This window comes from Oculina patagonica, chromosome 1 (assembly GCF_052425735.1).
Source record: "Oculina patagonica isolate OP01 chromosome 1, crgOcupat, whole genome shotgun sequence".
Lineage (NCBI taxonomy): Eukaryota > Metazoa > Cnidaria > Anthozoa > Scleractinia > Oculinidae > Oculina > Oculina patagonica.
Window position 1 is genome coordinate 40,084,232 of NC_135758.1, and position 22,834 is coordinate 40,107,065.

At 37.2% G+C, this 22,834-nt stretch overlaps 3 protein-coding genes across 3 annotated transcripts in view; all 3 read left to right on the forward strand.

The window, feature by feature from the left end:
- Positions 1-22,154, forward strand: part of LOC144643948 (A.superbus venom factor 2-like) — a 37,852-nt gene extending 15,698 nt beyond the window's left edge. The window contains exons 7-18 of the mRNA XM_078503381.1: positions 1,008-1,247; positions 1,788-1,988; positions 6,051-6,170; positions 7,850-7,922; positions 8,500-8,690; positions 9,863-10,051; positions 10,198-10,272; positions 14,649-14,700; positions 19,850-19,930; positions 20,236-20,388; positions 21,244-21,297; positions 22,018-22,154. Of these exons, the coding sequence (XP_078359507.1) occupies positions 1,008-1,247; positions 1,788-1,988; positions 6,051-6,170; positions 7,850-7,922; positions 8,500-8,690; positions 9,863-10,051; positions 10,198-10,272; positions 14,649-14,700; positions 19,850-19,930; positions 20,236-20,388; positions 21,244-21,297; positions 22,018-22,154 (1,566 nt within the window). The remainder of the gene's footprint in view (positions 1-1,007; positions 1,248-1,787; positions 1,989-6,050; positions 6,171-7,849; positions 7,923-8,499; positions 8,691-9,862; positions 10,052-10,197; positions 10,273-14,648; positions 14,701-19,849; positions 19,931-20,235; positions 20,389-21,243; positions 21,298-22,017) is intronic.
- The window catches only part of LOC144630687 (complement C3-like), a 170,152-nt gene that overhangs the window by 18,369 nt on the left and 128,949 nt on the right, over positions 1-22,834 (forward strand). The window lies entirely within an intron of this gene.
- Positions 22,054-22,834, forward strand: part of LOC144630858 (complement C3-like) — a 32,816-nt gene continuing 32,035 nt past the window's right edge. The window contains exon 1 of the mRNA XM_078489222.1: positions 22,054-22,150. The gene's annotated coding sequence lies outside the window, so the exon portion shown is untranslated. The remainder of the gene's footprint in view (positions 22,151-22,834) is intronic.

Consider the following 22,834-nt stretch of genomic DNA (forward strand, 5'->3'; position numbering starts at 1 on the left):
TATGTAAAACCTATGTGGAGTGGCACAAAAACGCACTTAAGCTGTATTGCTTAGATTATGGAGTGACAAGAAATATTAATCGTACTTGAAAAGCACTTATTCTTCACTCGCACTCGAGTAGCATCACTTTGCACATTCTGGGTGAATTTATGCAATCATGCTTGACTAGGATCTGTTTGCATTCACCCAAGAGTAACACTAAAGAGCTTTTCCTCGGTTGCTCTCGACTGGCATCGCTAGCACTCGAGCGGCATCACTTACATTCCGGAGTGGCAAGAAATATTCAATCATACTTGACTAGCATCCGCTTTGCAAACATGCTCGGGTAACAAGCTTTTCCCTCAGTCGCTCTCGACTGGCATCGCTTGCAATCCTGCGGCATCACTCACAATTCCGCGTGGCAAGAAATATTCAATCACACTTGACTAGCATCTGCTTTGCAAACAATCATGCTCGAGAAACAAGCTCTTTTCCCTAAGTCGCTTTCGACTGGCACCGCTCGCATTCGAACGGCATCTCTCACATTCCGGAGTGGCAAGAAATATTCAATCATACTTGACTTGCATCTGCTTACAAGCATGCTCGAGTAACAAGCTTTTCCCTGAGTCGCCTTCGCCTGACTCACTTCGACTTGCACTCTCGTGACATTTGCATTACCAACGTCAGCATTTTCCGGAGCGGAAACGTGTGTCGGAACTGGCAACTTGAAGCCTTTTGGAACAGGCAATTCAGGAACAGCAGCCTGAGGAGCAGCCTTAGTGTATAAAGCTTCTTGTGCTCCGACCTGCAACCCTAAAACCTTGAAGTGGCGGCGGTTGGGCCATGACGCGGTGTAACAGAGTAAATATCTTCGCTAACCAGACAATTGATGTCGCAGGAGAAATGTGCACAAGGGAAGGAATTACGATAATAAATACAATGCATAAGATTGTGCGATATCTATTGTTATGATAATATTCATTTATTATTTCCGGTACTTTAAATAGTTTACTCTTTCTCTTTTTAAGCTTCACCGAAGCGGTGTTACTATTGTGAAAGAAAAAGTTGACATCATCCAAAAAATTCCTTCGTGGCTCTGGCTCCCAGTGAAGTGGTGGCTCCAAGTTGAGGCTGACGTCATAGAACAAGCGACCGGCAACAAAGAGACTGCTGTGGATAAATCGTGCCAGATTACATCAAGTCCTTACCTCGTTGAGTTTAAAAACACGCCGAAATATTTTAAACCTGGACTGCCGTTTGTAGTAAAGGTAAGCACTTTTTATATCGAGTCGTGAGGAAAATCGATGCTTAAAAAAATTCCACGAGATATAACTCGTGAAATATTTAGTCTTTAAATCTCATCCGGGCGAATGGAAACCATAACAAAAAAAGGTGTTTAGCACATGTAAAAGTATAAGTTAACTTTTCTCATCATTCAACTATATTATTAAAACACTTTAACTCAATGATACTTATAAGTATAAATAACGCTCAAAGATCTGATTAGTTACCTGTATTCTTGTTTTGAATATATTTTTTTTGATCTTATCAATTTACGCACGTTAATATATTAGCGAGCCAACTAGTTCCTAGACGTTGTATAGTAAGGTTAAATAAAAGATGACGATGACGATGATGATGACGATGACGATAATTGATGATGATTGCGAGGACAGGAAAGCAAGTGCAAGGATAAAAAGAGAAAAATACACACCTTCTTCCAATGTTTTCCTCATTTAGACCTTATTAAAACGTTACATGAAAAGCCCAGGATGTTATCACAAATGTGCCTTATCTTTTTTTTAAAGGTTGTAGTCACTTATCCTAACAGAGAGCCAGTCAGATTTGTACCCGTGAAAATATCAGCCACTGGGATACATGAATATTATTATAACAGGAGAGACTTGAAGCCAAGTAAAAATTCCAATACAGAGGACAAAACAAATGAAGAAGGAGAAGTTGAATTTAGCGTTGATTCCTGTACGGACTGTCAGACCATCACAGTGAAGGTATGAGTAAATATGATATTACCTCTCTTTAACACCTTTATAGCCTACTTTGCCGTTCCGTTCCGTTCTTTGCGGCTCCGTTCCCTTTTGAACCGTGGGATGTGCCTACACTGGAGAGAGGCATGACTTTAATGTCAAAAAGGGAAATTATTACGTGGAAAAAAATACTTCACTTCAAGCATTTCTTAGTATCTATAAGAAATCGCACGATGTTATCGTACAATTCGTGATTAATAAGCAGATAAGTACGAGTTATGTTTTGAAAGTTCTGAAATTGCACTCACCTAAAGGCTCGTGCAATTTTGAAAAGTTTTAAAACATCACGATTACCTAATGATTACAAATTGTACAACAAGGTCGTGCGATTTTTTATATAAAGTATACTAAAAAATAGGCTTCGGAACGGCAAACTTTAAATAAAACTCGCTTCGTCTTCAGAATACTTCGGGTAATCTTCAGAAATCTTCGCAAGTCTTCAGCCTCACTTTGAAAACTCTTCGGAAGACTTCGGGACAACTTTGGGAAAAAGTTTCTTTTGTTATAAGAATTTAACGCTCCTGTAAATTAAGTAAATTAAGTAAATTAACGCGACTTAAATTGACGCAAATAGGACGGAAGATTTCTTTCGAATTAAAGAAATCAAAGCGAAAGAGGGGACAAATTTTGAAAATGAAGAAAATTAACGAAATTATTGGTCTCTAAAGATATCATTTAGCTGTATAAAAAAAACGGAAGTCGAGAACCGCCCTTCTGAAAGCAAGAATGAACTGTATACTGGAGATGAATTATGTTCAATTTTTTTCTCAAACATCTCAGTGGTCCGGAATCCTCAATCCTCGAATCTGATTGGCTAACCGCACGCGCTGAAGTGGTCCGGATTTTCCCATCTGGATCCCGCATACGGACCGCTCACGGCGCGAAATCATTTTGCAGCTTCGGACTAACGAACACATGAAGGTTTTGCTCTCCAAAATCGAAATAGCTTTCACCCACCGTTATAAATGTGAAAGGTTAACGCGTTAAACTGCCTTGTTTATCTTTTAATTTTTTGCCAAACAAACACCATTTTGTCATCATTCAAGAAAATGAGATTCTTTGATTGAAAACGGTCAAATTAATTATTGCCATACGTAGACACTACGCATTTCATTCAGCTTCATTTTCGCCGCACTGTTTATCGAAATAAAATTCTGCTAGGAATCAACGCAGAGATTATTAAATTGTTAAACAGAAGTTTGTATAGCTTGAGAATCTGCCTCTTAGAGAATTTCAGGGAAACAGGCTCAACACCCAGCTGCGAGCAGAGTTTCTTTCAAGACTTAAATATTAATTACTTCATTTGCTTTTCTTTACTCTCTGCAGTGTAGATTAAACATGCTGAACCTTTCTTTAGTACGGTTTATTTTTAGCGAAGCTATTTTATTCGGAATTAAGCTAAACTACCTAAAACCCTAAATCATGCGAAATTTCGCTCGATTCAGGTTGCTTTTGCTCCATAAAATGCAATTACATGAAAAAAGCGGATAAGGAAGAAATTTGACCTGTTCTCTTAAATAGCAAACAGCATTCTTCACTCTTGCTAGCCCGCCGATCGACTTAACATTGAAATTGAATGTGTGCGTATACAAACAAAGACGACAGGTTCTTTCTCGGTTTCTCTCGTTATTTACCGGTCAAGGTCGGTTCGTATAGGGAAAAACTGTCTCGAGGTCTTGTCTCCGTAAAGCGGGGTTAACGATATATAAGAGTTTGTCACTCGGGACACAGAAAAGTGTCCGTTGTCCGTATTAGCGGGTGTCCGTAATAAGCGGGTAAATTTTAGAGACAATATATGAACTTTTCGTCGGGACAAACGAAACTGTCCGTAATATCGGGGTGTCCGTATTAAGTGGGTGTCCGTAGAGCGGGGCGCAACTGTATTTGTATTTTCCCGCCAAACTTCAGGCTGAGCTCTTTGACGCGCGTCACGCATACATTACCAGCTTCCGCGCACCCTATATAAGGGTTGACCCAGGCTATATACAGTGCGCGGAAGAGAGAGTTCAGGGACTGGTCTAGGCGGCGTTCAGCTCTCGAGTTTTGGGCTACTTCATAGTAGGATTTCGTAGGGTTTTAGCGCTCGTTGGAAGCTGAAATTTTGGTGAAAAACATATCTTTTTATATTTTTTTTTATTGGCGTGAAAAAAAAATTATGGCCGTGTAGTGAACTTCTCCTTTAAAGAGTTTTTAATTTCATAACGTTTGAAAACCGCTAACTTCTACTTTTTTATGCTAAATGTACATCGCGTTTCTGTCTTCCCATTTAACCGGCATTTTTGTTGCTGGACATAGTTGTTTTGTCTTGTGAAAAGCACAGGTAGCTATAGAAATTAACACGAATAAAGCACCAAATTCGCGTTAATTAAATACATATGAACGTCTACCTTGATTTGATAAAAGGTGGCTATCGGGCTGATAAGGAATGTATGGGGTTTCCTTTTTTTTTTTTTTTTGAGGATACGGAGAATTGTTCGGCTTTCTTCCAATGAAATGTCGCCCTGTCTAATGTAGTGAATGCAATCTTACTTTTTGTTCTCCCTCCCTGTCTCCCCCCCCCCCAGCTCCCTCCCCCTATAATTACTTGTGGTTAGTCTAGCCCAGTCTCTTACTCCAACCCCTCTCTTTCATTTGAATTCTAGTTGCGCGCGCTAACTAGTAGAACAGTTGTGATCTATAGCTTTCCATTCTGCTGTCTAAAGGAAGTTTGCCGGAGGACATCATTAAGTCCCGTGAAGGTGAAAGTCTTACGATTTGCAAGTTGTGCGTCGGCTGTTATCGTACCTCAAACCGAGCTTTAGGCGGTTAAACACAGATAACCGGTCGGCTCGTTTTGCCAGGTACAGATAATGTTGAGCTTGCTTTAGACAGCAAAGGTCTTTAGCCACATCAATTAGGACTCGGAACTAGACTATACGGGCTGATTTGAAGGCGGTCATAACGATATTTGGCTTGAACTTTACCGTGGCTAAAGACTTAGTTTTTTACTGTTGAAGTTTGGGGAGCGGGCGTTATGCGCTCGGCCACATTCAAATACATCCGGGACATTGTCGGTTATTTCTAAAAGAAACATGTCGGATTGGATAGCCAAGGAATCGCTTCAAGCGCTGATGTGAGTACATAGTTTTCTTTTTCCCTCAATTTTAGGCGTTCTCCGCCTAGCTAACACTCATAGTTCATAGTTCTCTGTGATTCGCTAGTGGAAGGCGATGCGATCGTGTGCATTTCCGGCCGCGACAATGGAGTTGACAATTGAGATAACACATGCCCGCTTCCTCAGATATTTCGCCTGATTTGCTTAAAGTTGAATCGAATGTCGATGTAGAATGCTTTAGTTCGGTTTATTTGAGACGTGCATGCTTTAAGAACGCTACAGTTCAGCTCTCCGCCGAGTGTTTTCTTATGTCTATCTTGGTATTAATTTTGACTCACATTTCAAGTTGTAAACACTCTTAATTAAATTGATAGAATTCTTGATTTAAACAAAATGCCGTATATGCAGTCTTTTTGGTTAAAAAACACATAAACTAGAGTACCTTACGTTAAACTTGAGCTAAAATTAGCCCTCATTCAGCGTTCGTTACAGAAATAGGGCTTCAGAACTACGGTGTCATGTCAAATTTCGGGAGACACCTTTTATCAAATCAAGTTAGACGTATACCACAGGGAAAATCGCGTAAATTAAATGCATGTAAACATAACTTTTCGAAAATTCGCGTTAATTTTATAGCGCGTAGATTTTGCTCGCGTTGTCAAAACGCTTCTTTATATTCCTACAATAAAGTATTGCGTTTTTAATCCTTCAAATGTTTTTACAGAAGGCTGCCCACTTGATAAACCGTTTCTTTAACTTTTAAAGTTCGCTGACAGTTTTGGCTGCATCACATGACGCGTTTTGACCAATCGCACACTACAAAAAATGTTTGATGGATTATAAAGATTGTTATACTATTCGGAGTCAAGCATGCAATGTGATTTTATGTTGATGATAAGGTTTAAATTGTGATTCTTTACTTTTTGTTGTAGGTTGAAACTAACAATCAGGAACTGACAAATTCACAGAATGCAGGCGCTAAGTACGTTTTGAAGGCATTTGACTCTGGGAATAGACCATTGTTAATGGTGCGCCAGCTTGAGCCAGGAAAGGTAAAATAAGAACTGTATTGGTACGGTTTATACAATGTAATAGCCTGTTCGTATAAAAGTAAGTTGTTCCTGGAAATTCAATGAACCCCAACCATTTGGTAGAACTATTTTTAGGTCGAAAAGCCTTTGAACTCAATTGCTAAAATTCCCAAAGTTTTCAATATCCCTGACGTGAAGCTGATTGAAAATTTGATTCAGGATCATTCAGCAAATGCCGCAATGTTTATCACCTTCTGTTCTTCACGTGGCCCTATAAACTGAAAAAGTATGAGTAATAAGATAGACTTTTCTCATTGGATGAAAAATGGAATAAACCTGATCCAGGGACACAAAAAAGCTAACAAAGTGTCCTTAACCCTATTCAGACCGGGCTTTTTTGGATCTTTTCAGACCGGGGGGGGGGGGGGGGAGGGCGGATTCCGTCCCCCTTCGTAACTTCCAGAATATTTAAGCAATCACAATGAAACTTACAGGATATATAGTATGTCCGAAAATCTAACTTTTGGTATACGTCACGTGGGATGATGATGCCAAAACAGCCGCCATCTTGGATCCGCCATCTTGGATTTCGAATGTTTTTCAAAACGTCAGAAAACCGCCCAAAATTACTGGAAAGTACTCTAAATCAATAAAAGTGTGCTTAAAACCCGCAAAAAGGTGAAAATAATTGCATTAAAGTTATTTTTCATTAATATAAACACGAAAGTTTTAAATTTGGGAAAACATGCCTGTAAAAATGCCGTTGCCATGGTGACGTCAAGTTCCTGACACAGCAACCGATCCTACCAAATCATTCCCAGATAAATTTTTGAAAAGTCGGAAAGTTTGGCAGCGTTTGGTTGAATATTGAAAAAGTTATTAGCGTTCAAAGTCAGCGCGGGCACTTTCCGCCCCCCCCCCCCCCTCCCGTCTGGATAGGGTTTATATTCTGATATTTTAACCAGACAGAGTCCCAACATTGTCTTTTAGGTTTACGGTTTCACATGTGTAAAATCTAGTAGATGTGCTGCATGAACGACGATCAAAAGTTCCATAAAATCACACCTTACGTTTTTTTGGTCACGCACGTTAGTGACCTCATTGCAATTTTTAAAAACCAGTTGAATCTAAATAAGTTATATTCATCTCAGTCGCAAGAAAAGAAATCTCATCCAGTCATTTTCTACCATTATCAAGCAATATATGTCTTATCCTAGTTACTCATCCATTTTAATAATGATATTTACAATACAACATTTCTAAATAAAAATCCTATGAAATTGCCAAAGTAAGTAGCACTGCACACTATAAGTAATGTAATGTTTCATAAAGGAGCAGGAGTGCTTTATCAAGTTTGAAACACGAGTGTTTTAGACTTGATAAAGCACGAACTGCGAGTTTTTTGAACGCCTTAAAGAACGTCTGATGTAGATCTTTTCATTATTGCACTGGTATTTAGATTTTGGGTTATTTTGCCAAGAAAATCGGACATAAAATTTAGCCTTGTGAAATGTCATCGCTACTGCATGCATAGCATGCCATTTATTATAATAACATCTCATTATGAATATGTAACCCCTGCTCACAATTATGGCCAAGAAAAGTGCCGAGAATTGATCAAAGCTGATTTTATTTTTAACTTGCCAATAATTATTGCTTTCAGGGATTTAACTTATAGACACCAATGATTTTGTATGCAGGTTGGTAGCAAGTTACGTTGTGAAAGTGTAAGAAGGGGTGATGATGCAGCTACCTTATTTTCATACGCGGTAAGATTTTCATTTTCTAGTTTTCTTGAGATCATCATCTTTTTGCTTGATTTCGCCGGGTAACTTATCACCCCAGAGACATCATTCTACCCAGTTCCAATCTCTTTTTCCAACGCCTACGCCCTGAGTGCCACTCCCTAGTGGACTGACTATACGGGGAGGCTCCGCTTGAAAGGGGTATCTATTTCAGGCCGGGGGTAGACAAAAGGGTATGCATTTCACGATTGGAGTATAGAAAAGGGTAGAGAAAAGAGTTATTTAGGTAGGTTTCGGGCCCTTCAAACAAACTCTATAACATGCCCACCGAACGGTTTGTAAAATGAGAAAAATAAACACTATCCCTATTTTATGTATGTGGAAGGTGTATCATTTTCTGTCAAGCTTTACGAAAGGGTTATCTTTTCTGTCAAAAATTTTATGTAAAAGGGTAAGGGTTTGGACTCTGATAAAAATATTTTTGAGCACCCCTCCCTCCCAACGCCAGCTAGGTTCGTTCTGAGAGTGAAATTTCCGATTTTCCAATCATATACACAGACCAACTTAAATTATTAATATGCAGCCTGTTTTTGTTTCGTAGGTGGTTTCTCGTGGTAGGATTCTTTCTCACGACACCTTTGACGACAACTTTAAAAGCATCATTAAGAGCTGGTCATTTCGTGTATCTCCTGACATGTCTCCATCAGCACGATTGATTGTTTACTACTTTCACAGCAATGGGGAAGTTATAGCTGACAGCATATTACTAAAAATCGAGGACAGCCTTCCAACGAAGGTATTGAAAACGCTATAATATTAAGCTTCCTCCAGTTTACATAACCTGAACAGCATACCTTATTGACATCTTAGAAAACTGAATACGAAGCTTTGAACCGCTAGACCCAGGTATTTGGAACTTTTACAGAAAGAGCTTCTCTTCTCCCATGCACGATCACGTATTTTATTATATAACTGCCGATTCTAAGTTAATTTCAGTGTCCAATTTGGCCAGCACCCAGACCCTTCAGCTTTCTTTGTCAACGGTTGGTCGCAATGGTTAACAGAGCAGAGCTTGAAGACTGCGGCTTTAAATTCACTTTCACAAAACAGGATGGCTGACGGCGTTCAACTTTTCACATATACTGCGGTCCAAGAGTTCACTTCGGAGTTACTTTCACATTCAAGGCTATTTTATTTGTTTTACAATAAAGTTTTACTGCATTTAAAGAACCATTTATAGAGAAATTAAATTCTTAGGTCGCGCGCACGAATGGCGTAACGGAGTACGTATTTGCGTCAGCATAGTTTTTTGTTTTACAAAATCCTTTCCAAAGAGCGCCTGAATTCCTTCAATATAAGCACGCCCCACTTGAGGTCTTCTTATTAATTTCGTGGTAAAGCTTTTCTATCTTAATCCCGAAATTTATCTTTTGGTTTGCGAAAAAGGGAGATTTGCAATGATCAATAAGCAGCACGCGCACACGGAACGGCAGTTGATGTCTAGAGCATTCGTGCTCTGCGCTTTGAAATCCTTGATTTGATCCACACGACGATGTAGCTGCTTGTCGATGATTATATGTTCAAGACAGACGCGAATTCGTCTTCCTGTATTTTCGCAAATGGAAGATTGCAGTTTTTTCAAAACCAGTGGGCAGCTATGTTAGTTATTTTGTTTTGCAACCTTCGCTTCCCCGAAAGTTACGTAATTGAGTATGAACTGGCCAATCAGCAACTCCGTTGCTGGACCAACAGAGAGCTGACGGATATCCTCATAAATTCCAAAAGAGTCCAAAGTCTGTCTTTTCTCGTCTCGCCCCAAGCCCCTTCTCGTCCCTCGTCCTTCCGCTAGTTCAACCAGTTTGCTCGCGTTCATGATATAACCGCGCGCTCCTCGGATCCTAAGAGAAAAGACAGACTACCAGTAGTCTAGTAAAATCGTAGCTCTGTGTACTTCATTTTTCTTGTTAGGTTGAGTTCCCGGATGCGTTTAAAGATCAAGGCGATGGAACAAAGATTCAGCTCAATGAAATCGAAAAGTATCCCGGAACAAACTACGCATTTCGAATAAAGGCCCCTCCAGGGACACGTTTGGGACTGCTAGGTGTGGATGAAAGTGTTTACCTGTTGAGAAATAAAAACAGACTCACAACAAATCGCGTGAGTGAACGCTTAAGTGTTCTTGAAAAACATTCAATAAATTGTTTTGCATTTTACGATTTTGTGATTCAGTAATAGAGATTGAACAAATAAGAAGCAATGGCAGTCGTCTTCTGCATAATTTTACCCTTGGCATTTCCCCTTAGATTTTCAAAACCATTGAGAATCTTGACCTTGGCTGCGGTGCTGGCGGAGGGAAGGACAACAAAGACATCTTTAAGGTAGGTGTTTGTATTTCCAAGAAAAACTGAAATACTAAAAAAATGTATTGAGAAATGTTGAAGGTTAACCCTCCTCTCCCCCTCCCCTGCCAGGTATTCGCTATCACGGACTATAGGGGAGACTCAGCGCGAAAGGGGTACCTTTTTCAGGCTAGAGGTATAAAGTATAGGGATATTGAAAAGTGTAGGGTTATGGTAAGAGCATTTAAAACGTCCTTTCAAAAATGTTTTAAACGAACGTACCTAACAGGTGTTTCATTTAAGTTGTTACTCATTTCAACGGTATAGAAGCGGGATACAGTGTGTTTACGATTTTTTAATGCCATGAGCACCATTTGGTAAAACTATTTAGGTCGAAAAGCCTTTTTCCAATGTTTTAAATATTCTGAACTTGAAGTGATTGAAAATTTCATTCAGGACCATTCAGCAAATGCCGCTAAGCTTACTTGCCTGGATGACTACTGTCATACATTTCGTTGTCCAATAGATAGAGGGTATAACTGAAAATTATATAACTGAAATTAGATCACTGCAATTCTTTACTCTATGGCTTACCGAACTGTCTAATAAAAAAGTTACAGCACGTCCAGAATGCCGCCGCTCGTCTCATCACCCTCTCAAGAAAACACGAACATATCACACCTATTTTATTAAATCTCCACTGGCTTCCTGTTAATTATCGCATCATCTTTAAAATTCTACTCATCACGTACAAGGCTCTAAACGATCTGGCACCTTCATACGTTCGCGATCTTCTTACTCCTTACATTCCACCTCGTCAGCTACGTTCATCTTCAAAAGACCTTCTTTCTATTCCGCATTTCAATTTAAAAACATATGGCGCAAGATCTTTCTCCGTGGCAGCTCCTACACTCTGGAATACTCTACCTTCTGACATCAAGAACAGCTCCTCAGTGTCCCTTTTTAAACATAAACTTAAAACTTTCCTTTTTAAAAAAGCATTTTTATAACTTTTTAGCAACATTTTTTATTAGTCTCAAGATTTTAAGCATTTTTGTAACTTTTTAACTATTTTTATATTTATTTTTGTAATAGTGTTTTTAATATTTTTAACGTTACTTCTGTAAAGCGCTTTTGAACTTTTAGGATATTGGCGCTATATAAATATTTTATTATTATTATTATTATTATTATTATTATAACACGTAGGCTTAAAGATACGAATTTTATGTTATCGTGGCAAAAACAATATATGTCAATCATTCGCTGCGTGCACTCGTAAGATGTAGTTTTTGCCGCGAGAACATACAATTCATATCTTTGAACCAACGTGTAACGCTCTTTTAAGTATAATAATGTAGAAACAAAACTACAGAAGTGTCGATAGCACAAACCTTTAACATGTAAACACTTGAAATACGGCGACTGGTCTACTTTTCAAGAAACGCCTTGGGTTGTTTTGAGTCATGTGAGTCATTCTTCTTCTGCTCCTCGGTGAACGATTTTAAGTCGGCGTCAGTGAATTTAACTCCTCTATCACTCGCCACTCGTTCAACCGGCGTTTGGCAAAGTCTGGCAGCCGTGGTCAATCGGGCAATGGCGCGAAATGACGTCATCGATATGAAAAAATACATCACTACGGTCCCGGATGTAATTTCGTATGAATTTTATCATTTCGGATGTAATTTCGTATGAAATTTATCATTTTCCAGTAAAACACTTGTGTCTATATTTAAGCAATAAAGAACTTTTTCCGTGTTTACATAGCCTCATCTAAACACGAGGGGGGTAGGGAGAATTCGAGACAGTTATGCAAACCCTCGACTGCGTCTCGGGTTTGCATAACTTTCGGGAATTCTCCCAACCACTCGAGTGTTTAGATGAGGCTATGTAAACACGGAAAAAGTCCCTTATTGCTTTTATAAAATATTTCTCAAAAATAATTCAACAAATGAAGGGGGTTTGGTTGTATTTACTTCTTGATTGAAATAGATTTTCTCAAAACGCGCATTTGACAGCACACGAACCAATCAAAATTCGCGTTATAAGAGTCAAGTTCAAGTAAAATTTGTGGCAAGTAGCGCCGTGTCGATGAATCAATCTTGAACCAATCTTGCAGGTCTAGAAAAATACCGAAAGTTCGGTGAAAAACTAGAAGAAATGCTAAAAAAATACGGCTCTGTGAGGAAAGAACTTCATAACGAGGAGTTTATTGGTCTAAAAATGAATGTCACTGTTCTTGATCGCTCTCTAAAGTAACCGTGAACTTGCCCGATTTGGCAGCCCGATAACATGGTTGAGAAGTCTCATCGTTCCTTGTGAAATTTTGCTGGGTCAGCGGATCCAGCGGGGTCGGTAGGACGGTATGCCTTTCTTGTACGGTGGGTTGTTCAGATAGCGATCTAAACGAATCCAGTGTTCTTCTACTGAAGTTTCCTTCGTCTTTGTAATGCACTTCAAGCGTATAATAAACATCAAATTCTGCTTTGGTTTTCTGACAAATATCTCCATTCTTTTCTCTTGCCGAAGCCCATTTTGAATGAAAAAAGTTCACAACTATCATTGCCAATGTTGTTGTAGAATTTTTACGCTGAGAACGTCTCAGAGAAAATATATTTTAAGCGTCATTTTAAGCTGATTTGACGGCAAAAAGACGGCAACCGATCAGCCGTGCAAAGTTTGAATTTAAACATTATATAGTTTCGTGTGCGTTTTCGTGTTATTTTTTTAAATGAAGAATGTCTTATAAAGAATTTGATTGTAGTACTTAAATGCAAAAATTAACTTGAAAAACGTTCACTGCGTATTTTGTTGCATATTTTATCGTTCGTTTGAGCTCCCTCCACGAGCTCGTCTCTAGCTCACAATTATCGAGGCAGGTAAAGACCGTAAAGCGCTGTTGTCCTTTCTTTGTTTTGCCAAAACCATTATCAAAATTTGTTATTGTTTTCCATTTTTATCGACATAAAGATATAGTGGGGAAGCTTGTCACTCTTGGACCAAATTCCGCACATTTTTGGACCAAATTCCGCACATTTTTGTTAAACTCTCGAGGGACTGTTTTAATTTCTCGAGGGAATATTTTAATTTCTCAAGGGATTACTTTCCGCTGTGGATGATCAAAGCGTCCCACTCAATAGTAGTGCGTCAACACTTGCGATCTCGTAGAAAAAAACGTGACTTGACAAATTTACAAACGTTATATAACAATTAAAAACGTGAGTAGCCCAAATCTTACGTGACATAACCAATTAAGACTGTGAGATGTTCAGCGCTCGAAGGCAACGAAGTTTAAAACGATTAACAACTCAAATTTGTACTGGTACAAGTTTTTAGGCGCTAATATTAATTTAACCTTAAACGATTAACAACGCAAATTTGTACTGGTACAAGTCTTTCACACACTAAAACATTGCTAATAGTTAACCAAAGGGAACTCATTTCGTGACAATTGATTATTTCTGCTGAGTTGCACAATTTATTCAATTCAATTTATACATCATTCAATGCAGGTGTGAAGTGATATTTACAAGTGTTTTTGTAGCCTGTTGTGAAATTACTTCCGGTGGAAGCAGTAAACGCTGAAAGTTTTTGCTGCTGTTCAGAAGTTAATGCATCGCCATTAGAAAAAAAAAACAGGAACTGTTTTACTGGAAATGTAGCGTTTAGAAATGGCATGTGTAGCCGTAAGGCAAAGAATAACGCGAGGAGAAGCGGCTTTTGGTAATATCCAAAGGAAAATTTACTTCTCAATGTGGGGTTAATATTGCGTGACGAGACAAAAGGTAACTCTTTCCTGCGTAACCTTTATCGGGAACCCCGCATTAAGCCGAGTAGAAATCTTTCTAACTCGAAAGGAAACAACTATTTCGATTAAAGGCAAACGTCAAAGTTTACCATTTTTAACTAAGCCAAAGTATATGAGTCGCAAAGCGCCCAGCCGTCGCGACTGACAAATACAGCATTTACTCCGCGAAAATATAAAAAATGCTTGAACTGAAAGACGTTTGAATTCTTCCATGATATGCTCGAACAACAATGCCAAGGATAAACCTTCTACTCATACTTTATGCAAAATAGTCGATATCTCGAAGAGATCTTTGATTTTATATTTGTACTTGAAATTACTACTTACAAGTCTTGTGACAGCTTTAAAATGTTTTCAAATTGTGTCGGGAAACCCATAAAGCGTGACGTCACATCCGTGTTTACATACTATCATCTAAACTCACTTATCGACCGATGAGAGCGCGTCTACTATGTTATTATTTTATAAAATAAAAAGATGTCTAACATTGTAAAGACTGGATCGGCACATAGCTACAATGAAGTCGTTTGATTGGTGGATTATTACTGAGTTATAATAGCATAAAATACTGAACTGAGTATTAACTATGGATTATTTCGTTACGCAGAACGCTGGCGTTGTCTTCATGACAGACAACTTTGTGAGTGATGGAAGAAATGGTGAGTTTGTGGAAAGCTTGGTCACCAAAATATATAATGCACAATTTCAATGGGATTGTTTCAATGTTCAGCGTACGTGCAAGCTATAACGTGGCCTAGTTAATTCTATTGTCTACGAACCAATCGGATGCGAGTAGAAAACTCGTGCATGTGTCCGGAATAAATCCTACGGGTCGACAATAAATTCGATGTTCGACACTAAGTTCAACAATTTCTGTTTAAATCCGTTCACATTTTCAGTGAAATTTGTACATCATTCTTTCTGGTTGTACACAGAATAACATGCACATTCATGCAAAACTGCAAAAACGTTATTTAAGCTCGAGTTTTCTGTGATTACTGCAATGCATGTGCAGTAGTTGATAATAAAGTGAACAAAGTACTAAAGCATCGGAGTCGGAACAAGCAGGGAATTGTTATGAGAAATGACACCTTTAATGCCACGTTTTTCGCGAATGACCGCGAAATGTTCAAAGGCAAATTTCCTACAAGAGTCAGCTGCACGTTTCCAAATACGGTGGACTAAAATGGGCTAACGTTATACTTTGCACATGCATAAATATCCTTGATAAGGCCAATTAGGCACGGTTCCCACGCATTAACAGAGCGGTTCTCAGTTGATTGTCGTGAGTTACAATAATAATAATAATAATAATAATAATAATAATAATAATAATAATAATAATAATAATAATAATATTACACCTTTCAGCCTAAAATTTGGCATGAAGTATCTCTGTATGACTCTTTATAACCCTACGTTTTTGTTTTTGATGAAAATGTTTCGAGAGCTGAGAAATTTGCAATTCTGTTTAACGTGCTTATACATTGCTCTGTAATTTATAATGAAATAAGTACAATTAAATAATTCTACGGGTTGAATATTACACCTTCCAGTCCAAAATTTGGCATGAAGTATCTCTGTTTGACTCTTAATAACCCTACGTTTTGATTTTTGATAAAACTCTTTCAAGAGTTGAGAAATTTGCGATTCTGTGATGTACCTATACATTGCTCTGTAATTATGTAAATCATCTCTGTGATTAAATAATTCTACGGCGCGAATATTACATCTTTCAGTCTCAAATTTGGCATGAAGTGTCTCTGCACGACTCTTAATAACACTACATTTTTGTTTTTGGTGTGGATCTGTCAAGAGTCAAGAAATTAGCAATTCTGTGCAACGTGCCCATACATTGCTCTGTAACTACATATATTTAAATCATTCGCTACGCTTGAATATTATTGCGACATGCAGAGCAGAAATTTGGTGGAAATTATCTCTGTACGACAAGCTAAAAAAAGCGATTTTTTAGGGTTTTGCTGACTCATTACCGAGTAATTAAACATGTTTTTTTAAAGCGCGTCCAAATATAATATTAAAATATACAAAAAAATACTCTGTACCATACAAAGTTACGATAGCTCAGTTGGTAGAGAACACTTCTACAGAAGTTGTGTATGCTTTGGTCGTTGGTTCAAATTCAAACGGAAGCTATTATTATTATTATTATTCTTTTTTCTCAGTTTTTTTTAAAGTCAGTGTGCCGTTTTATATAAAATTTAAAGGTTGAACAAACGCAAAAGTAAATTTTGACATTTCAGTATGTTGAGATCGAACGCCGGCTATTTCAGTGAGACTTCAACCGCTGATGTCAATATAATTGGAACGCTTGTAGTGTAGAAAAAACACCACCGAGAAATCAAGCTGTTATGCCCCAGGTGAAACTAATTTTTTGCATATATATATAAATCATTCGCTCCCCTTCAATATTAACGAAATTTGGTGAACATTATCTCTGTATGACTGGCTAAAATAGAGGCATTCGTTGAAAGCAATTTGTTTACTCATAGCTGCACAATTAACGATTTTGTAAAGCGTGTCCAAATATAATATATAAATAATCAAAAAAAATATTCTGTACCGTACAAAGATACAATAACTCAGTTGGGAGAGAGTAGTTCCACAGCAATTATGCTATATGTCCCGGTCGTTGGTTCAAATCTGGAAGGAACCATTTTTTTCCTTTTTCCTTTTTTTTTCATTACGAGTAAAAGTCTCGCTTGCTCTTTTGGGCGAAAAAAAACTTTTAAATTATCTCGAGCGTGTACGAGCAAACGTCTTGCTTATATATTTTCTTAAAACTTGCTAACATTTATTTTAATTGGCAAGAGTTCAGTTAATTAATCTTGAGTGTGTGCGGACACATCTCATTGCTTAAATTGTTGGTTAAATGCATCAAAAGTTTAACTTATTTTTATTGTTTACATTGAGTTGTTTCGTTTGAGGGAGTAAGGGGTCGCTATGCGAGCGAAATTCTCGTTCGTATATCTTTTAATCAGTTTGCTGGGCAAAAAGCCAACTGTGTGCGTCCAGCAAAACTTCTACACAATACAATTCCTTTGGTGACTAGGAAGCTAGGAGCTACATTGTTTGATATATAAGTGGTGTATGGCTACTGTCGTGCATGTTTAGAAAGTTAAAGAAAATCGTACCTTTCAAAATAGTAGCGAGATTTCTTAAAAGTATGGGCGAAATTAAACATTTAAAAAAAAAACATACTTTTAAATTTCAAAGACTTGTTTCGGACACTCTGTATCGATTATCAGTTTGAAGATGTTTCTTTCAAAATATGACATTTACACGGGCACACGTCTCATTGACATGGTCAAAGAGGATATCCCGCTCCGTATTGTCTCCATGATCGAGCTACTACAGCGTTTGGTATTAGGGTAGCCTATTCTCTGCAATTAATGTGTCACTCAGGGCGAGGGTCTTATGTGCTTGACACTCCCCGAAGAAGTAGTACTGCTCTACTCTTCCTCTTTCATGAATGTGGCGTTCATGGTGTTTTTTAACTACATGTAAACGAATGATCTCGGAGAGTCGATAACAGTGAAATAAAGTTTTAATGTTATAACCGACCACGAAAATCACAAAAATGATTGTCACTATCGTGTTTGTGCGGTTGCCCCTAGATAAATAAATAAATAAATAAATAAATAAATAAATAAATAAATAAATAAATAAATAAATAAATAAATAAATCAATCAATCAATCAATCAAACGCACAATGTAACCATCATGCTTCCTTTACATTTTAAATCGCTCATTCCAATTTTAAACGCTTCTCAGCTTTATTCATTTTAGTCCGGCGGCTTAGCTCCTGAATTGTACGATTTTTTATACAAGCACCAAACTTTGCAGGATTACAAGCATTCACATACTAATCAATTCTCGATATAGTGCCAACGCCAATTTCCTATTTTCAGCTAGTAAACAGCAATGAAATTTTTAGCCAAAAGGCCCCTCCCCCACGAAGTACTTCTTCTTGCACTTTTATACACCTTTTATTGTAGTTTTGTTTCAAAAATACAGATATGAATGCTTTAAATTAGACATACAATTGTTATGTTTTTACCATCTTTTTATACCAATAATTTACTAGGAAATTATTGCATAGAAAACGATTTTTCGTTCCCCGCCCTCTGTCCCTCGCGTCTTTCGTTTTGCGCTAGCGTCCAGGTCTCTCGCGATTCATTTCCCGATTCTAGCGTTCGCCGTTCGCTAACAGAAGAAAAATACGAAACTATAGAGGGCTGTTGAACAGTCTAAATTACAGCATTTCATTCTAGATTTTGTACGTGCGACATGGTTTCTCTACCTGTCATAATAGTATTTGTCTATAAACAAGGACAAACAAATATTTCACGAAATTCCATTGATTTTAATAAATTACGGTTTCCATGGAAACTGGTGTTTTTCAGGCTTGGCACTATATCTGAAAAAACTTCTGTTGGTGACCACTTTCAGTATGCCAAATTTCATGCTTGTATCAAAAAGTGCACAATTCAACTAAAATTTCGAGCTAAGCCGCCGGATTATTTTCTATATAACATATTTTGCTTTTTATTTTAACGACTGTATCATAGAACCATTATAATATAAACTTTATCCAATACTCATAAAAAATTTCCTATGTACAACGACTCACTAAAAAGAATTTAAAAAAATGATTATTACTATTATAACTATTATTATTATTATCATTATCATCCTCGGAGACCCAGGGGCAGTTTGTGGGAGCGAGGGAAACGCGAAACTGCGGGCAAAAATATCGCGAAACTGCGGGCCAAAAAATCGGCAAATAAAAGTTGGAGCGACTGAAAAGTGCCCCTGGGGAAAGAGTCTTACCAGACCAGTTCAAAAAGCAGTCTGGATACTGCCTCCTGATTGGGCAGAAAAATATAAAAGCTGAGAAGCGTTTTAAAATTGGAATGAGCGGTTTAAAATGCAAAAGAAACATAATGGTTACATTGTACGTTTAATGTGATCCGGAGTACGCGAGTAGCAATCAAAAACAAAAGAAGAACAATTTAAACTATTTACAATACACACTTTCATGGAGCCATTTATTGTAAATAGTTTTGCGCCATAGATAAGAACAATAATAGTAATAATAGTAATAATAATTCTTTTTAATTCTTATTAGTGAATCATTGTACATAGGTCATTTTATGAGTATTGAATAAAGTTTAGAATATTTAATTTAATAATAATAATACTAATAATAACCTTTATTTAAACACGATCTGTGTAAAAGCAAATACGCATGCTTGAGGAGAAGTGTATTTATGAACTAATTTACGTTATTCGTTTTTTCTTTGGTTTTGCCTTATTACGCTAAATAATTGGTTTAAAAAATTGCTCAACTTTTAAAATCAATCGCGATTTGCTCCCACGCATTTTTCCTCGCTTCCTGCTGGCTACATGTATTTACATACATACATAGTTTATTTGACAAAGCAGGTTACAGTAAATTGGCAAGACATAAGTCCTGATGTGGACCTGCGACTAACTACTTATTGATTATTACAAATTAAATAAATATTGTATAAAATACAATAAAGATAATCTTCTAATTATGAACTAAAAAACAATATAATTTAAATAAATAAAGTATCTTACTATATTATTCGGAGGGTAAAAATTAAAAATTGTGTTTCGACTTTGATTGGTTCACCGGTTTGTTTCTTCCTTTGTGACTGTGCACAGTGATAGCTTTGATTTTGGTTATGCGACCGACACTCGATCGAAAATCGCTCGAGATTAAATTCAGTGATTACAATTATTACTATTTTTTACAGGTTATGGCTGTGATGACGATGGTTTTAGAAGAAAGAGAAGTTCAGAAGTTGATTCATATGCAGTTTTCAAGTCTAGCCCTGGTAAGCAAATATCTCTCACTACGTGCACAATTTATTTTCCGCATCGTGTTATACCTGTCCTTGGTATTTTTATTTATGGCATGTAGATTAGGTATGGAAAAACGCTCTGGCCTGGGACAAGCCCAAATCAGGCTCAGTAGATCCAGGAGACTTCAAACTCGGCTTCATCCCATGGAGGGTGGGCAGGGTGGCAACCGCACGCTGCCGCGTACTAGAGTATAGGGCACAATTAGGAGCACGTGTCTGCCTGTTATATTCAATTCTTAAATTCAATTCGTTAACAGATGATGCTTCCAATCTTACAGATTACAAGATATGCTGTGAAATGGGTAAAGAAAACGAGAATGTCACATGCGCGAAGCTTACTTTGGACGGCATAAAAGGCTTGGACAAGAATTGCAGACAGGCCTTTTGGGAATGCTGTAGGGAGAAGGTTGTCCCTAATTTTTTCCCATTTGGTAAATAAACAGACAACATTTTATTTTTGAAGGTCATTTCTTTAGTTTTGCATTGTGCTTTCTAACTGTGCATAATTTTATGCGTAATTAGCGAGCGTACATTAGGAAAATGGCGGCTTTTTCTTTACGGCTCCTATCTCTCTCGAGAGAAATCGCCGTTTCGTTAAATAGTTGTTTGTGTTTAAAATGAATATCAACAAATTTCTATTGTAGAAAAATAAATTATTGACGCAAATGCGAACTTAGCCTGTACTCGTGGTGATATTACCTCAAGATCACTGCACGCAAGTAAAAAAGTAAATCAGTGTAGACTTAAATGCAAGCCTTAATCATGAAGTATATATTCAATTGTTCCTTGAAGTCGATGTGGAATATCTAAAGTTATATTTCACGTTTTACTTTATCCTCATTTTTTCCCCACGTTACGTGAAGAGAATGGTTCAATTAATAATGTTTCTAAAAGCTGATATTGTAAGGGTTAATTGGATATATTTAAGGTCCTCCTGCCCCTAAAAGAATAGGAGAAACCGTCTTTTGTTATACAGTTTTAAATTCTGATATAGGAAATCCTCTTTTGTGACGCAGTTTCGTAATTACGAGAATATGCATGGACAAGATTTAACTAAGTATAAATAGTTTATTCGAGTAATCATTAAGGAGGAACTTATATTTCACCACAACGTACACTGTGCATTAAGTATTCAAACCAGTGATGAAAATTAAGGAGTAATCTCAAAAAAGTCACGCCTACGAGGTTTTGACTAAATTTAAAATATTGGGGTAGATTCTATAATATGTTTGATGAGGTATTGAATATCCTGTGAAAATCTATGTCTGTGAAATGGAAACTTTTAGGCAGGTCAATGCACGCCAGTTCTTCATCAGTTGCATCAGTGGATCATGGATCTGGTTAGTATTCATACTGCCCTTTTTATGTTTCAGTATCATCATAACTTACTACCTAAAGCCTTCGACAATTTCTTCTTAAGTATATCATCTAAACACAGTTATAATACTAGGCTAGCATCAAAATCAACCTACTATATCAATCGTGTTAGAACTAATTATGGCAAATTTAATTTACACTTTTCTGGTCCCTCCATCTGAAATAACTTGGATGAAGAACTAAAAAGTCTATCTCTTCATTCATTTAAGCAAACTATGAAAAAGCGTTATTTAAGTACTTATGGTTAATGCTGGCTTAGTATTTTAATTTTCTTTTCGCTCGTATTAAACTAATATTAACAAATTTTAGTTCAAACATTAACTGGTACTGTTTTTCTTTTTTTTCTCTCCCATGTTCCCTTTTTTCCCTACTTTTCTAAATTAAATTATCACTTATACATACTTAGTTACATTGTACTTATTTATTTTTATTTTTATTTTATTTTTTTATTTTTTTTTTCTGCATGGTACTTAATTACTTAGTACTTGTCTTATTTTACTTTTGTCTTGTTTTATGTACAACCTTGTCAAAGCAATTAAATTTTTTTTTAACTACTCAGCTCGTTTAGTTTATTTCTATTCTGAGTAGTTTTTTTGCCTATTTTAGTTAATTTATATTATGCTGTAATTTATCTTCTATTTAATTTGGCAAAATAAAATGGTTGTTGTTGTTGTTGTTATCAGTGCTTGAAATGAGTGGAACAAGTCAATTTAATGCTGATGAATCCAAGACAGACGAAGAGTTCCTTGCCGATTCATCCCAAGTGCCGAGAACTGACTTCCCAGAAGCCTGGATCTGGGACGAAAAAGTTACTGAGTAAGACGACTGATATTGTAGGCATTGCTTGATAAAAAAGCGCTTATTAAAAACCCTTGTCACCAGGTTTTCAAGCGTTGACTAGAACACCCGGTTTTTGCTTCCCCCTTTGGGGTCAGGGAAGGCGCAATGGCGAGAGCGCTTGTCTCGCACCAGTGTGGCCCAGGTTCGATTCCCGGTTCCGGCGTCATATGTGGGTTGAGTTTATTGGTGATTCTCGTCCTTGCTACGAAGGTTCTCCCTCCCTCGCCACAAAAACCAACACTGCTAGATTCCAATTCAATCGGGAATCTGAGGGCCTCAGGTCTGTCAGTAGCCAGGCATTTCCCGATTTTGCTAGTAAAACTGACATGCCCAAAAATGCTCAAATAATGCTAATTTTTCAAAATTATGCTCTTTTGGTTTGAAAAATTCTTTGCTTTGTTTTAAAGAAAGGCAACTTGTTAACTGAATAATATTAAGAAAAATTCTTCCTACACCTACATAACACGTTTTTGTGTTTATGTATAACACAACGTTAGCTATTTGTTCACTTGCCCTTTAATACTGATGTATTATATAACACAACGTTAGCCAGCTGGTTAGCTCTTTGTTCACTTACTCCTTTAAAGACATGTATATGTTTCATGTCATACTCAAAGCGTTTATCTCTTGTTGTACTGCAACATTACACTTGCTTGCAAG